Source organism: Phaseolus vulgaris, chromosome 5, assembly GCF_000499845.2.
Source record: "Phaseolus vulgaris cultivar G19833 chromosome 5, P. vulgaris v2.0, whole genome shotgun sequence".
Classification (NCBI taxonomy): Eukaryota; Viridiplantae; Streptophyta; class Magnoliopsida; order Fabales; family Fabaceae; genus Phaseolus; species Phaseolus vulgaris.
Window position 1 is genome coordinate 27,207,536 of NC_023755.2, and position 17,798 is coordinate 27,225,333.

A 17,798-nucleotide genomic window follows, 5' to 3' on the forward strand; every position below is an offset into this window, starting at 1 on the left:
TATAAACAAAAAAGTTACTTCACTTACCATCCAAGCCTCATTTTCACGGCTTTCTCTAAAAAGACGCCATGTCTCTTCATCAATATGTTGGTACTTTAAACATGGATTTTCGTCTTTAAGGTCGCCAAAAATGTATCTCGATGTCAGTCTTGACTTAAAGGTACGAAATTTAAGTGCGATATTGGATAATATCTTTGATCGAAGCGGTTCCACATCAGGAATGTCAAAGTTTGCCTGCAAAATAACATCATGAAATTAAAATTAATTAATCAATATTAAAAAGCATTATATGATAACAATAATAATGTAAAGCTTACCAGAACATCCTCCCATAGCATGTTCCGATCAACCTCTGAAACCTCATCCCATGAATTAATCAAAATGGAGAGCCTCTCACGAGAAACAACTCCAAGATAGCTCATAAACTCATCTGCCTTAGGACCAAAAGCCACTCCAGTGTTGACGTCAATGTCAACATGTGTCTTCTCACCAGCAGCACGTCTCAATGCAAGACGCTTCAATCTAGTAGGTCCTCTACTACCTCGCCCAGATCGAGGTCTGACTGGAGTCTGGTCGTCATCCATGTCTCTGTTAAAAAAATTAGGTAACAAACATTAGTTAATGTGCATCGAATTAAAATCATATAAAAATAATACATAAAATTATAAATGTTTATTTACATGTTGCATGTGGGTTGAATGTTTATATGTAAATTCCTTCACTGTGGTCTTTACGGGTTGCATGTACATCATCAAGTACATCGTCATCTTTATTAGTTATCATTGGTGTGAATGAACGAGTTTCGCCATATTCAATATCATCTATGGCTTCCCCTTGTTTTTTCCCGTGTAAAACGACATACAAATGTTCTGACGTAGGATCTTTCACATAGAAAACCTGAGATGCTTGTTGAACCATTATAAATGGCTCATCTCGATACCCTATCTTTCGAAAGTCCACTAGTGTGAATCCTGATTCATCAATTTTAACCCCACTTTTATTATCAACCCATTTACACTTGAAAACTGGAACGGAAAACTTAGTGTAGTCAATCTCCCATATCTCTTCTATAAACCCATAGTATGCCATTGATCCAAGTACTGGATTTGTATCTTTCGAAGTCGAAAACTGCATTGACTCGGCTTCAAGAGTAACACCAGAATTTTGAACCGTACTCTTTTCATCCAGGGACTTCGTGTAAAATATACAATTATTCACTTCGTACGCTGTACATGAAATGACATCAAACTTCAATCCAGCAGCCAACCAAGTCAAGGTCTCTGATGCCGTTGAATCCTTGAACACCTCATCTTTAAACCAAGGCATGAAAGTTCTATTATGTTCCATCAAGACCCATTTCTCTGCTTGTCTTGGGTTATTTGCCTTCACAATGGCTTTATGAGCTTCTATGTAAGGTACAACTTCATCTGTGTTATTCAATATGTACAAATGTGCTTGCAAGACTTCTGATCGAGATTTGCTTACAATATTCACACCACGTAAACATTTACTTGTAGAACGCCTGTGGTGCCATGAATTAGCTGGAACACCTATTGGATTTGCTTTTGTCATGTACTCTGAACAAAATTCAATACTTTCTTCAGCTATGTACCTTTCAATCATTGAAGCCTCTGGACGATAATGATTTTTCACATAACCTTTCAAAATTTTCATATACCGCTCAACAGGATACATCCATCTTAAGTACACTGGTCCACACAATCTAACCTCTCTTACCAGATGCACCACTAGATGAACCATGATGTCAAAAAAAGACGGAGGAAAAAACATTTCCAATTCACACAAGATAACAACAATTTCATTTTGAAGTTCATCTAGTTTTGAGGGATCAATGACTTTACAACAGATGGAAGAGAAGAATGAGCACAAACGGGTTATGGTGTGTCTAACATTTTTTGGTAAGATCCCACGGATAGCTACCGGCAACAATTGTTGTATCAAGATGTGACAATCATGAGACTTCAACCCAATTAACTTCAAATCTTGCATTGACACTAGACTCTTCACATTTGAGGAATGTCCTTGTGGCACTTTCACACCCTTTAGACATTGACAAAAACTAATTTTTTCATCTTTTGACATTGTGTAACAGGCTGGGGGCAAATATGTACGCTTACCCATTTGTATGGGTGCCAACTCGCCGCGTATGTTCATCTCAATCAAATCTAAACGAGCATTTAGACCATCCTTCGTCTTCCCGTTAATGTTAAGAAGTGTACCAATTAAGCTATCACACACATTCTTCTCAACATGCATTACATCTATACAATGTCTGACTTCTAACCTCGACCAGTACGGAAGATCAAAGAAGATTGATTTCTTCTTCCAAATATTTGTCACAGATGACTTTTTTTTGGACTTGCCGAAGGTGTGGTCTATGTTATTTACCTTTTCGTAAACCTCAACACCGGTTAATGGAGTTGGTGGACCACTACCCTCTTGGTGTCCATTAAAGGCTTTTTTCAACCTCCGGTAAGGATGATGACTTCTAAGAAACCTCCGATGCCGAAGATATACTATTTTCCTTCCATGTTTCAATTGTTGAGAAGCAGTATCTTCTTCGCATATTGGACACGCTTTGTGACCCTTAACACTATAACCTGATAAGTTACCATATGCCGGAAAGTCATTGATGGTGCAAAATAACATGGCATGAAGCTTGAAAGTTTCATTAGCAAATCCGTCAAATACTTCGACACCCTGGTCCCACATTAACTTCAAATCTTCAATTAGGGGACTTAGATAAACATCAATATCATTCCCTAGTTGTTTCGGACCGGATATCATCATAGACAACATCATGTATTTTTGCTTCATGCACAATCCAGGAGGTAAGTTGTAAATAACTAGTAATACAGGCCATGAACTGTGATTTGTACTCATATTACCAAACGGATTCATTCCGTCTGTAGCTAAACCAAGTCGGATATTTCTTGATTCTTTACCAAATTCTGGAAAGTCATCATCAAATTTCTTCCATTGAATAGAATCAGCTGGATGTCGGTACATGCCATCGCATTTCCTCTCATCTGCATGCCATCTAAGATTCTTAGCATCGTCTGGGTTTGCAAACAAACGCTTCATCCTTGGAATGATGGGAAGATACCACATAACCTTCATTGGGGGTCCATGCTTTTCCATGTCATCAATAGAATCATCATCTTTTTGTTTCAACTTATAACGTGATAACCCACACCTCGGACAACTTTTCAACAATTCAAAATCTTTCCGGTATAATATACAATCATTAGGACATGCATGTATCTTTTTGTACTCCATACCCATTGGACAAAGAATCTTTTTTGCCTCGTAATTACGATTAGGTAGACTATTTCCCTCTGGAAGCATATCCTTCAACAGCTGGAGCAATTCCGTGAAGCTTTTATCAGTCCATCCGTTTATTGCCTTCAAATTCATCAATCTTAACACCGCCGACAACCGTGTGAAGTTAGTTGATCCAGGATACAAAGGAGTCTCTGCATCTTTTGACATACTTTCATATCCATGCGCTTTTGCAAAACACTCAGCTCCCACATCACGAATCATGTCCTCCAATCGATCATCATCTCCATCATCGTGTACTGCCTCATCCATGGTAGAACCCACATATTCTTCAGTTACGGAAACACGTGGTAAATTTAATAATTCACCATGCCATGTCCAAGTTGTATAAGATCGAAGAAACCCATCACATAGCAGGTGTTCCCTCATGATATTCACATCCAGTATCCTTCCATTCAAACAGTTAACGCACGGACACCTGATCTTTGCTCCATCATGACCACTAATAATCGCGTTACGCTGCGCAAATTGTATAAATTCCTCTACTCCCCTTTCGTACTCATCACTTATACGAACAACATTAATCCAACTTCGATCCATTATATATTCTGGAATATAGTTAGGATTTTCTAATAATTAGTATTCTCTTCAATCTCACACATTTGCCGAGGGTCGAACACCCCCGGACTCAATCCAAACACGATATTTCTATTCTAAAAGTAACAATAACTAACATAACATAAAACTTTTATTAAAATGTAATTAACAACTAACTTAATATTTCACTTCTAAAATTAAAATTCTAGAACAAAGTTTAATACACTATAGAATTATAATTCCATAAAGATTAATATCATATTCATTTTTATTTAAGTAAAAGTAGTTTAAAGTGACAATTATAAAAAATAAATGATGCCAGGGAAAAAAAGAAAGATATGCAAAGAGAAAGTGCAAAAAATAAAAATAATTACAAAAATAGAATTTATATATAATATAAACTTAAGAAAATAGAAATTATATAATACAAAAATTCAAAATACACACAAATATATAAATTATTAGTTATTAGTTATACATTCCAAGTTGTATTAGTTATTAATTAAATATATATTATAATACAGAAAAATAAAAATTCAAAATATTAAATATGAATTCAAAATTTTAAATATAAATTCAAAATATTAAATAAATACAACACCAACCTTTAGGTTGATGGTGATCGAAGACGAAGACGAAGGCGTAGGCGAAGGCGGTGGCGGAAGCAGTGGCGGTGGCGGAAGCAGTGGCGGTGGCGGAGCAGAAAAAACCAGCGAACCAATATAACAGTAACCACCTATATGCAGAAAACGAGTAAGGAAACGAAATGACAATGCCAAGGAAGTGAATAATGACAATGACAAAAACGAAAACGAAAACAAACGTTGAAGCAGAAAGAGCTGAAACTAACAATGCAAAGCGGAGAGAGCTGAGAACGTTGAAACGAAGAGCGGAGAAGACGAAAGTGAAAGTGAAAACCAGTGGCGCGCTTCTATTTTTAGGGTAAAATTGATTTACAAATGCGGTTCTAGGGTAAGACCGCATTTGTAAATCAATTAAAATGAATTACAATTGCGGTCATAGTAAAGACCGCATTTGTAATTCATTCTGAATTGAATTACAACTGCGGTCATACTAAAGACCGCATTTGTAAAGCCTCGCCCTTCGCAACACTGGCTTCGGATTCATACTGGCTCAAGGAGTCCCTTAAAGCCTCGCCCATCATCTGGTAAAGGCGTTTCTCTACGCACTCGGTAGTCATAGCGCTAAGGTAAGCGGCGTGGGGTTTCAAGACCTCCTCGACAGGGGCTGGAAGAGCAGGGATTGGAAGAGGAGTCGAGGGTTGGTTCTCACCGCCACCTTCATAAGTATGGACGACCAGGGGAACATCAGGACATGGCGGCGACACGTCTGGCTCCACTACAGGCTGGGGAGACCACTGAATGTCCGCAGTCTGCTCCAGAACGCCTCCAGCAGCTGAGGTGTTTGATGGTAGAGCATCCCCAGCGCTCTCAAAGGGTGTAGAGACGCTGGGGGGATTCTCTGCGTAATCTGGGCCCGTACTCTCGTTTGCGGGTAGCTCGGTGACGGTTGCCCTATTCCTTTTACAGATAAGTCCATCTTCAGTGCTCTCGTCATCCTCCTCATCCGACACCATTGTGGGATTCTTCCTCTTGGCCCTCTTTGGCGGCAGCTTCTTTCTCGTAGGGGCAGGAGGGGCGATAAGGGAAGATGAGCCCACGGGAGGAAGCTCGCCTCGGGCAACGGCAGCTTCCGCTACAGAATTCAGGACGGTTTGAGAACCCGCAGCGAGTTTGTGGCGTTTGACTATAGAACGCAGTCTGGCCATATGATCTTTCCCCAGCATTATGTCTGCACGAAGTGATCAATGTTCACAAATCAATCCAGTTACAGATAGAGGTAATTAGCAGTACAAGGGTAAGCGCGGGACAGTGTAATGCGAACAAATTTGATAAAGAAGTAAAGAAGACTTGGCACAGGAAGAAAAATCCAGATGGAGTGGAGGGACAGACCTATGTAAAAGTCTAGTTGATCCTCACAGAATTCGAACTTGATGATTGAGGGGGTGGGTAAGGTAGTATTGGTGGAGGCAACTTCTTTCCAGAAGTTGCACAAGTCTCTATCGAGCTCCCCCATCTTCTCTGGACTCCTAGCTTTCCGAAAATGATCCTGGGAATCCTTTTTTCCCTTGTCAACCCAGTACAAGGGGAACCCATCGAGAAGTGTGGGACTCTGATCATTACAGCAAACACGAACGAACTTACCCTTCCAATCCTTATAAGATTGTTGGAAGATGGAAAGGATGGATCTCCCAGCAATCCCATTAAAGCTTACCCATAGGCGGTCCCCTGGGTTTTTGGCCTCAAACAGAAATAAGAACACGTCTACAGAGGCTGGATGGCCTAGGTGTGCACAAACAATTTGGTATGCCCTGGCAAACGCCCAGCCGTTGGGATGCAGCTGAGCAGGGGCAATATCAAGCTCGGTCAGGAGCTCCCTCTCAAAGCGAGTAAAGGGGAACCTGAGCTTAACCTTCTTAAACACGGTTGCATAAACAAAGCAGAAAGGGTGGCCATCGTTGCCATTGTTATCAGTACCAACAGGTTCCCCGGGAGGACAAGGACGAATAACAACCTTGTCGTCATGCTCCTTATGGAATGTGAGGTGGGTCTTATCTCTCAAGCGAAGAATATCGGCCTCAGAGTTAATCAAGGAAGTCTCGTTCAGCAGAGCTGGAGGAGCCCATGGGTACAACAGTTTGTAATCAGGAATGGGGCGTGCGGTGGCGCTAGTTTGTGGGGGAGTTGATTGCGATTGGTTGGGACGAGAGGGCGCAGGCCTCTGAGCCCGGTTTGAAAGGATGCCAGGGTCCCTAGGTGGGTTACGAGACGTGGAGGGGTTTCCTGACGAAGGTTGTTTGCGAGATTTTGGAGGAGGGTTTCGAGAGGGGGCAGGGGTGGCCCCTGTACGAGCCATCGAGAACTGCAGGAAAGACGAAAGGAAAGTAAGAAAAGGAAAGCGGAGGGTCGCTAAAAAGAATGATTCGATTCGAAAAATAGGAAGGGAAATCAGCATGAACAACGGGGGTCGTAGGAAGGGAAAGAAAAACCTAAAACGCAAGAAAAAGCAAAACAGAGAACAAACAGCCCACAACGTATGCTTCAAGCAGTTAAGGGATGATGCAAGTCGATCAAAATGCGGTGAGCACCAACAAAGTGATAAAAGGTTTACCTTTTTTATGATCGAAGGAGTGGCGCGAGAAGTTTAGAGTTTCGAAGGTTACGGGAAGCGCAAACGACACGAAATAACAACCATCGATGAATCCACGTGTCATTTGATGGGAGGAGCGGTCTGCAAAATGTACACGACCGCCGACGGGGTCGTCGTCGAACGAAAGACCAGGCGGTCTGACATCGCTACAAGCAGTACGTCGCCAACCATCCCAATGAGCTCGGGCGCGATAATGCTGAAGGTTCGAATAGGAAAGCTCAAACGGGAAGGCATCCCTCACAAAAGCGAAGGCCGAGCAGAGCCATAAACGAGGCAACCAGAAACAGGATGTTTAAGGAATGGGAAACAAACAAATGCTATCTAAGAAATTCACGCTGAGCATAAAGGCAATATCATAGTGACGCGCGCGGCGTGGCAAAGAACGCAAGCATGCAAGATAAGTTGAACAGCATTCGACATAAAGAAAAGCGTAGAACCAATGTTAGGGTTACAGACGAAGTTTGTAACATTTGCAAAATGGAATTATAGTCCTATACACATCCTAATATCTGCACAAAAAGCAAGAACACATCACTCATCAGTGGCCCCAGGCATCGAGCAATACGACGAAAAGGCCCCGTCTCCGAACCGCAAAGCCCGAGTCAGAAGCGTCCTCTGATGATCGCTTATCTTTGAACCTACGTGAAAGAAAGGAGTAAAGTATAGTAAGAGACATACATGAAATAAAGCATTTCTAAGCAAAATCGTACAAGAGACCCAACAAGAAGTGGGAAGGTCATGAGAAAAGCCTCACGCACGTATATATCTTTCCAGGAGCTCGGCATTATACTCCAAGCTTATTAAAGCAGCCGCATCAAATCCTCCAACACCCGCCAGGATCTTGCAAGCTTCCTGATCCCTTGAAGACAGTTTCTTAAGGGGTGTAGATTTCAAGGTTCTTGCGTCCTTTGTCCAGTACAAAGGAAAGCCGTCCAGAGCAGAAGGCACCAAACTGGAACAGCATACCTTAAAGAACCTGCCTTTCCACCCTGTGAAGGCTTGCTGAAAGGGAGTCAAAAGAATCCTACCAGGGACATTGCTAAGAGTTACCCAAAGATTGTTTCTCTGCCTCTTCACCTCAAAGAAGTGAAGAAAAATGTCCACAGAAGGCGCACATCCAAGGAAGCCAAACAAAATGTCAAAGGCCTTCACGAAGGCCCAACTGTTAGGGTACAGTTGGGCTGGAGCGGTGTTCATCTCCGTTAACAGCTCCCTCTCGAACCTGGAAAAGGGAAGGCGTACGCCGACGCACTTAAAAACTACTTGGTAAAAATAGAAAAAGGGGACCCCGTTATTGGATCGTTCATCCCCTTACACCAGCTCCCCCATGGAACAAGGGAGCACGACGATGTCATCATCGTGCCTCTTTGCGAAGGCACGATGGTCATAGGAACACGCTTCCCCCACGTGTTCCCTCAGGGCCCTAGTAGAAAGTAAGCAAGAGTACTCGTCGAGGAGTTCACTCGAAGCCCAGGGATAAAGGTCCTTTTGACTCACTCAGGAGGAAGATGGGTTGGTGGACATCTTAGGGTGTGCTGGCAGTAAGGAAACTGGAGGTCAAGGGTTCAGTAACGCAATAGAAGGAAAGGTCGCAAAGAAAGAACGTGGAACAAGGAGTTCTTGGGAAGAAGATGAATAGTGCAAGAAAGATACGAAAGAAGTAGAGTCAATAAGTTGAGATGCGGAGTTTTCAAGATTCAAGCCTCACGATTGAAGCGGTAAAGCAAGCGCCTTATGAGTGGGCCACGTGTCGTGAGGTAAAAGTACGGATTAAAGTGTCATCTGTCTCACTCAGAGAATATCACATCGTCAGAGTCCTTGAGGGTACGTTGCGCCGGCGATACAGAAATGTCACGTCAATCGGTCGGAGGATGACATGTCATCAAAACGCCGCAAGGGCAGTAGGGGGCAAGCTTTAGTCTTTTCGCTGAAAGCAAGTTATCGGCTCAAGACTGGGGGGCTTGTGTACCGACCAGGTCATCGGGTGTGATGACGTGGACAAGAGAAAGGTAGGTGGTCAAGAAGTCAACGTAGTCGTCGTATACAGAAGCGGCGTTCTGCAGTATAAATAATCGGTTATCGCCGAGATGTGTCACCGCCAAGATGGATCATCGCGCAGAAGTAAGAGGTCACCGAGTAAGACGTCGCGGAGAAAAGACATCGCCTAAACGGACATCGCCTAAGTAAGACATCGCCTAAGTAAGACATCGCCCGAAGAGTCAACCCGCATGACGTAAGCATTTCACAGAGAGGGGGCCCACACGATGGGATAACCCTAAGTTGGGTGGCGGCACTGTGGGTCCCTCTGCACAGAATAAATGATCGAGTCAAAAGGGCACGTGGCAATGCCAACGTGCTCACTAAAGGTATCCAGGGAAGGCTGCATGCATGACACGTGTTTAATTAGGGCACTCGAACAGTATGATGGCGCGAGAAATACAGCGCTCAAGTTAGAGCCTAAGTGGCCATAAGGTTATACATTGCACTCCAGATAAGGGAAGTCCATGGGCCAGATACGCTAAGATCCTAAAGATAGCGGTGCAAGGACCTTCTCCAAGGAACCCTAGATAATAGCAAGCAACGCAGAGGTAAACCCTTGTTTTTGACCTATATATAGGGCACGAATAAGCCCTAGAGAGGTACTTTTTTACGGTTGCATGAGTTTTAACCTAGTTTTCATAAAGTCATTCAGAACAGTAGTCCCTAGTTGTTCTTGACGGCACACCCAGCTGTGGGCACAAGGCAATTAGGGCCACACAGTTTAGTCACACAGTTCCAGTTGTTGAGATTATTATACAGTTTCTAGTTACTTTGGTGTTTCTCGCTAGCTGACTTAAGCGTCGGAGTGCAAACGGCCGCGAGGGCGCCCCTTTGTTCTTCTTTTTCAGGTACACACAGACGAGGCAGAACGAAGGTGCCCTAGCTCGTTAGAACAAGCCACGCATAAAGACGACCCAGGTCAACCGGCCAGAACATATAGTTTTAGGAGGTGTGGTTATTAAATAAAGGAGTGTGAAAATGTAAAATAAAGTCACATTGTCCATGTGACTTAGGAGAGTGGTGTAGGTGTAGTTTATAGGAGGTGTCATAGTAGAAAAAGGTCACACCTCCCATGTGACTTGTTTTTGGTGGGAATTTCAAATGAGTTTATTTGAATTTTCCCACCTATTTTTCAGCACCTCTAGGCTATAAATAAAGGTGCTTAGCTTGTACAATTCAGATTTGAATTTTAATTAGAGAAACTAAACTCAATTTTTGAGAGAGCATTGGAGAGCTTTGTGCCTTCTTCACTAGTCTTATCTTGATGGTTCAATGGTTACCTCAAGTGGCGGCTTGCACACTTATCTTGGAGTCTCCATCCTCGTAGTAGCGTCATCATCCAACCACTCCTCCATCTTCATGAGCTTTCTCTCCTCCTTCCTTCCTTATCTTTTCATATTCATGTCTTAACTTGTGTTCCTTGTCTTTTGGTTCGGCAATCTTAATTTTCAGCTAGTTGTTCTTCCTTTGTTCTTGATTCTGTTCGGTGCTTTTAATTTTCCAACATTTTTATTCAGTATTCTTGTCTTTTGTTTCATTTTGATCGGTTCATTTCAGTTTTATTCCATTTTGTTCGGTGCATTTGCTTTTCTTTCCAATTTAATCGGTTCAATTTGACAATAATTGGAACTTCCAAATGAGTTTGGGTTTAGGTACTAGTTTTGGTGAGTTCTTGTTCATAGAACCTTGATCCAATTCTATGATAAAGTGCCTATCTCATATCCAACTCAAGATGATTCCTAAGAATGTCAAGAATCATTCAAAGTGTGCTATTGGAATCATATGATCAGTGTTAATGGTGGCAATAATATTGATTGTACCATTAGTGTTATTGGTGGGAATAATCCTGATGGTACCATCAGTGTTATTAGTGGCAATAATACTGATGCTACCATAAATGTTATTGGTGGGAATAATACTGATGGTACCATCAGTGTTATTAGAAGGAATAATACTGATGGTACCATCAGTTTTACTAGTGGGAATAATACTGATGGTACAATCATTTTTATTGGTGGGAATAATACTGATGGTACCATTAGTGTTATTGGTGGGAATAAAACTTGTACCGTCCCGTATCCGGGCGTTGACTAAGTCAAGGTCAAAGTCAACGACTGGAGAGTCAAAGTCAACGCAAGGCGTCGCCTAGGTGGGAGACGCCAAGTGCCAGCATCGCCAAGAGGAAGCGTCGCCAAGACAAGGCGTCGCCTAGGTGAAGGCGTCGCCCCACCAGGGCATTGCCAGATCAAACAGTGCTAAAGCAAGGCAATCACAGTGTGGTTCCCCGATACCCATGGGTAGGAAAGACCATGGAGGGAGCGACGCCGTGGGAAGGCCTCAGGTCCCGATAGCTCGGGGGAGCGATAAAGAGAAGGAAAAGGTGGCTTCAAGGCCATACTGATAGCATCAGTGTAGGGCAGCCTGACTCGTGAAGTACCCCTGCCGCCCCAAAGACGCCTTCGGGACAGATACGACCCAAGAGGAAGGTCACGCCCAGGGTAACCGGGTGCAGGGTACGAGAGGAAGGCAGATACGCTCTCAGAGTAAGTGACTAGATGATTCGGGGCATGAGTTGGCACCCAAAAAGTCACCCCTAGCGCAGTAGCAGTCCCAAGCAGGAGGACTCACACGTAGAAACGTCCCCAGGTGGGCAGAAACGCCCCCAGATGGGGTCACGGCGTCGTGAGGCCCTCCACGTGTACAACAGCCATGTCAGAATGGAAACACCCTTTAGTCAGGTGCTAGCTAATTAAAGTCATTCAATACAGTGTCCCTTTCGAGCATTCAGGTACTATAATGGCTCCCAAGCGTTTCAATGTCTTAAATGCGCTACGTTTTTAAATTAAATACGCTGATTGAGTCGCGTTACATTTGTAATTAAAGGCGCTTTAATGCTTGGGTAGTTTAAATAGCGCGGAGAATGTTGGAAACAGGGAGGAACTTTTGGCAAATTTACCAGAACTCTCTAGTTGCTTGCTCGTGCTTCAAGGTTACGGACAAGGGACTGGGGAATATCTTTGCCCGAGAGAGAGAACACAGACACACGATACACAGTTATTTTTTACCACCTTCAGAGTCCCATACGCGGTGCTCAGAGACGGAGGTGAACAATTTTGGTGTTTCTTACTGGCTGACTTGAGCGTCGGAGTGCAAACGGCCGCTAGGGCGCCTCTTTGTCCTCTTTTTTGCAGGATTCCACAGGTAACCAGTGGGAAGGAGACCCTAGCTAACGGTTGAGGTCGCGCACGAAGACGTCCCGGTCAACCGGACGGAACAAAACTTATGGTACCATCAGTGTTATTGGTGGGAATAATACTTATGGTACCATAAGTGTTACCTGTGGGAATAATACTAATGGTACCATCAATGTTATTGGTGGGAATAATACTGATGGTACCATCAGTGTTATTGTTGGGCATAATCCTGATGTTACCATCAGTGTTATTGGTCCTAATAATACTGATGGTACCATCAGTAATATTGGTGGGAATAATACTGATGGTACCATTAGTATTATTGGTGGCAATAATCCAGATGATACCATCAGTGTTATTTGTGGGAATAATACTGATGGTACCATCAGTGTTATTTGTGGGAATAATACTGATGGTACCATCAGTGTTATTGGAAGGAATAATACTGATGGTACCATCAATGTTATTAGTGGGAATAATATTGATGGTACAATCAGTTTTATTGGTGGGAATAATACTGATGGTACCATGAGTGTTATTGGTGGGAATAAAACTTATGGTACCATCAGTGTTATTGGTGGGAATAATATTGATGGTACCATAAGTGTTATCTGTGATAATAATACTGATGGTACCATCAATGTTATTGGTGGGAATAATACTGATGGTACCATCAGTGTTATTGCTGGGAATAATCCTGATGTTACCATCGGTGTTATTGGTCCTAATAATCCTGATGGTACCATTTGAGATATTGGTGGGAATAATACTGATGGTACCATCAGTTTTGTTGGTGGGAAGAATACTGATGGTACCATCATTGTTATTAGTAGCAATAATACTAATGGTACCATCAATGTTATTGGTGGCAATAATGCTGATGGTACCATCAGCGTTATTAATGGTAATAATATTGATGGTACCATTAGTGTTATTGTGGGGAATAATACTGATGGTACCATTAATGTTATTGGTGGCAATAATCTTGATGGTACTATCAGTGTTAATGGTGGCAATAATATTGATGTTACCATTAGTGTTATTGGTGGGAATAATCCTAATGGTACCATCAGTGTTATTGGTGGCAATAATACTGATGCTACCATTAGTGTTATTGGTGGGACACCTTCGTCTTTTCCCGTCGTAAGTAACTGAAAGAAATGAACAAAGGGGCGTCCTCGTGGCCGTTTGCACTCCGACGCTCAAGTCAGCTAGCGAGGAACATCAAAAAGGGGGGACACACCTTCGTATCTGAACACCGTGAATGGATGCTCTGAAGGTGGTCCAGTAACTGTGTCACTAATCTCTCTCTCTAATTGCCTGCCCGTAACTTGGTCCGCGAGCAAGCCACTAGAGTATGTGTATGTGTGTTACTGAAAAACTCTGATCCCCGTCTCCAATGTCTAAAGCTCCCTTTAAACGTCTCTAGCATTTAAAGCGTCTTAAAGCGCATTTAAGGTATAAAAAGTTTAGCGCCTTTAAGACGTTCAAAGCACTTAAAGCGTTTAAAGTGCTTTAAAGCGTTCGAAACGTAATCTTAATTACTTCGAAGTAATCTTAATTACCTCACACCTGGCAACTATCTGGAAAACCTTGATGTTTCTGTTCTTCCCGCCACGTGTCCTCCTGACTTGACCGTTATTTCACGTGGAGGGCCTCACAGCGCTGTAACCCAACGTAGGGATATTTCATCGTGTGAGTCCTCATTCCTTGGAGTGCATCTGGCGCAAGGGGTGACTTTTTGGGTGCCAACTCATGCGCCCCAACCTCTAGTCACTCGCCCTGGGAGTGTATCTACCTTCCTCTCGCACCCTGCACCTGGTTACCCCTGGGCATGGCCCTCTCATGAGTCGTATCTATCCCAAGGGTCTCCCTGAGGTGGCATGGATACTTCACGAGTCAGGTTACTCCCTACTGGCGCTAGTACTATGGCCTTGAAGCCACCTTTCTCTTCTATTTATCACTGTTCTGAGCTATCGGGGCTGAGGCCTTCCTGTGGTGTCACTCCCTCCATGGTCTTTCCTACCCATGGGTATCGGGGAGTAACACTGTCGATGCCTTGCTTGGCGACGCCCTATCTTGGCGACGTCTTGGCTTGGTGACGCCCTCTCTTGGCGATGCCTTGTGTTGGCGACGCCTTGTTTTGGCGACGTCTTCTCTTGGCGACGCCTGATGCAGTCAATTTGTCGACTTCCTTGTTTGGGCCTTTTGAGTGGTCCCAGCATATGTTGACTTTGGCCTTGACGTTGACTTTGACTTTGGTCAACGCCTGGGGACGGGACGGTACACAAGCCCCCCAGTCTTGAGCTGATAACTTGTTTTCAACGAAAAGGCTGAAGCTTTGCCCCCATTGTCCACGTGGCACTCTGATGACGTGTCACTCCCTGATCAGCTGACGTGACATTCTCTGCGCTGAAGATGTAACATTCTCTGAGCGGGAAAAGCGACGCTTTGAGTTACACTCTTAATCCCTTGACACGTGGCTTAATCACATGGTCGGGGCTAGGCGCCTCTTGCGCTTCAAGTGTGACGTTTAAGACTTCGAAATCCCGCGCTCCAAGCACTGTTCTATCCACTTTTTCGCATTCTTCGCTACTGTTCATCTTCTTTTCTCTGAAGTTTTCGCGATCGTTGTTCTCTCTTCGCTTTCTCGACCATCACCTACTCACACGTTCAAAGGTACGAATTTTCTACCTCCATGGCTCTTTCTCTTGATTTATGTTCTCTGATATAACTGCCTGGGGCTGTTTATGTTTCTTGTATTTTTGTTTTCTCGCTTTTCCTCCTGATTTCTTCGTTCTTCCCTCTTTCTGAACCTTTCTCGTGGGTGGGGTTTCTTAGGGTTTCGTCCCATTGGCTTCTTCAAAACCTCCTTCACTAAGCCTTTGTTTTTTTCCTTCTTCTTCAGCTTTTTCGTTAATCTATGGCTCGTACAAAGATAACGCCCAATCCTCCTCCCAGGGTTGACTATAAGGCCCTATATTCATGGGCTTCTGATGAACTCCTGAACGAGTTCACTACTTTAACTACCACCAAAGACGTGGAGGACCACCGAGGTGACCCTCTATTGTACAACTTCAATGCCTTCTGTCGTACCTATGATGCCCACATCTCCATCCGCCCAGGCACTCCCAGGGAGCCTGTTTGCGTGGACGATAGGTCCAGGGGGGGAAGGCCCTTCTTTTTATGTACCAAACAGTTTTCAAGCGCGTGGGTGTGTGCCTTCCCTTTACGCCTTTTGAGAGGGAGTTAATTACCGAGATCAACACAGCCCCCGCCCAGCTACACCCCAACAGCTAGGCCTTCGTCCGAGCCTTTCAAATTCTGTGTGGGTACCTGGGCATCCCACCTTCCGTAGATGTCTTTCTTTATTTATTCGAACTGAAGAAACAAGGGAAAAGCCTCTGGGTAAGTTTTCCCGGGATCCCGGGAGAATCATCCTTTCCATCTTTCAGAATTCGTACAAAGGTTGGAAAGGGAAATTCTTCAAGGTTTGTTGTGCCAAACACGATCCCATAGCCTTGGATGGCTTCCCATTATACTAGGCGGAGAAACCCAAGCTGCTCAAACCCAAAGCCCTGGATGAGCTATCCTCTGCTGATAGGGAGGTGTGTGAGTCCTTGACCGGCCTGAAGATTGTCTTTGACACGCTGAAGCTCATAGCGTGCGAGTTCAACGCGCACGCCCTATCCTCCTATTTTGATAGGGAGACTCATTCCTTGTTCCTCTTTGTTCTTTCCCCTTTTTACACTGTCTCATGCTTATGATACCTGTCGTCTCAACATGTTTCCTTTATTGCTAAGTATTTTGTTTATTCTCTTTAATATTCATTTATCTGCGTGCATTGTTGATCTGTAAATCTGCGTCAGTGGTGGGATTGGTATTCCGTGCTTTTGTGTGTAACTGATACCTCGTGTTTGACTTGGTGTGGCTCTAATCTCAGTTCCTTGGTTTGTTTGATGCAGGATCATAAATGGATTCATCGAGGAGGGTTGCCCTGGCGAAAGCCTTGAAGGCTCGTGCCCCGAAGGCTGGCGCCTCCACCATCCCCACTGCTGACCCAAACCTTCCCCTGCCATTGACCTCACCAACACCAACCACCACCGAAACTCCACTAGGCCCATCTTCACCACCTCCACACAGTCCCCAAACACTCCAAACACCCAACTCAGCTCCACCCATCGCCGCAGTCCCACTGGTTGTGGCCTCATCCCCTGCTCCAGCCCCCCTGGACAAAGGAAAAAGGGTGCTGGAGGTTTTCTCCGATGACGAAGACTTCAGCGGTGGGATAGTCTTCAAGAGGAGAAGGGCTGCTAGGGCCCCCACCCCACCAACAACATCCCCACAGGGTGGTGGGTCCTTCAGGGACAATCCCCCTAGCGCCACCTCTCCACCACCTACAACAGTCCAAGAAGAAGGGGGCGATGGGGCCGATTGGCGCGCTCAAGCCAAAAATGCCACTTCCAACACACAAGCCCTTCAGGTGGTGTCTCTCCAAGTTCAAGTAACGGATCTTCAAGACATGGTCGAGGCTTCCAAAGAGCTTCAGGAGGACCTGGAAGATCAGTGTTGTGCACGGGAGGAGAGGCTGGAGAAAATGGAAGGGGAATTGGCTACTAAGGTCAAGGCATTGAGCCTTCTCCGGGTTGACCATGACAAACTACAAACTGAGGTCAAGAGGCTCTAGGTGGAGAAGGAGGCTCTGGAGAAGCAGCTAGCCTCCGGAGACTCTACAATCGAGGAGCTGGAGAAGGTCAGGAAAGAACTTATTGACGACATGGCCGACACCTTTGAAGAGGGGTTCAATGAGGCTTTGGCCCAAGCCGCCTGTGAAAACCCAGGGATCAATATTTCTAATTTTGACCCTGGCAACCATATCGTCGATGGGAAGGTCGTGCCCCTTGACCTTGGGGAATAGCCTGCTCTGAACATGCCCCCTTAATTTCTTTGTAAATTCGTGCTGATCATCTTTCAAATTTGTTTGTAATATTGACAATCTATCTTGCTTTATCTCTGACAATTTACCTTGCTGACTTGATTGCTCTTAGAATTTTGTCTTTACATACCTGTGTACTGTTAGCTTCTCTCGCTCTTTCACATGTTTCTGCTTTCTTTATCACATTGAACACGTTATCTCTGATGCCTTCCTTCATCGCATTAGCCCTTAACTTTTGGGTAGCATGTGACCCTTTCTCGTGGAACTTCACTTGGCCTTCGTATCTGCGAGGAGTCTCCCTCGCGAAGGCGTCGCTAACCCCGTCATTGCCCAAAAAGTTAAAGGAGGATCTAACTTCACGTACTTTTTTTATTTTGGCGATTCGCGCCTTTATGTTGCTTCCTTTCTTCTATGGCCCCAACATCGCTCGAGGGCGTGGGGGACTTATCTGTACCTGCACTAGGTGTCTACACTCGAGGAGAGACCTACTCTGGGTG

The 17,798-nt window shown here is 44.3% G+C and overlaps 2 protein-coding genes across 2 annotated transcripts; both read left to right on the plus strand.

Moving 5' to 3' along the window:
• The first annotated feature begins 6,934 nt into the window (after window positions 1-6,934).
• LOC137834225 (uncharacterized) lies at window positions 6,935-13,520 on the plus strand. The gene is made up of 3 exons (XM_068642286.1): window positions 6,935-7,086; window positions 12,575-12,780; window positions 13,117-13,520. The coding sequence occupies exons 1-3, from the start codon at window positions 6,935-6,937 to the stop codon at window positions 13,518-13,520; spliced, it is 762 nt and encodes a 253-aa protein (XP_068498387.1).
• Window positions 13,521-16,338: 2,818 nt separating this feature from the next.
• LOC137834226 (uncharacterized) lies at window positions 16,339-17,052 on the plus strand. The gene has a single exon (XM_068642287.1). It carries the CDS (start codon window positions 16,339-16,341, stop codon window positions 17,050-17,052), a length of 714 nt encoding a protein of 237 aa, XP_068498388.1.
• Window positions 17,053-17,798: the final 746 nt, after the last annotated feature.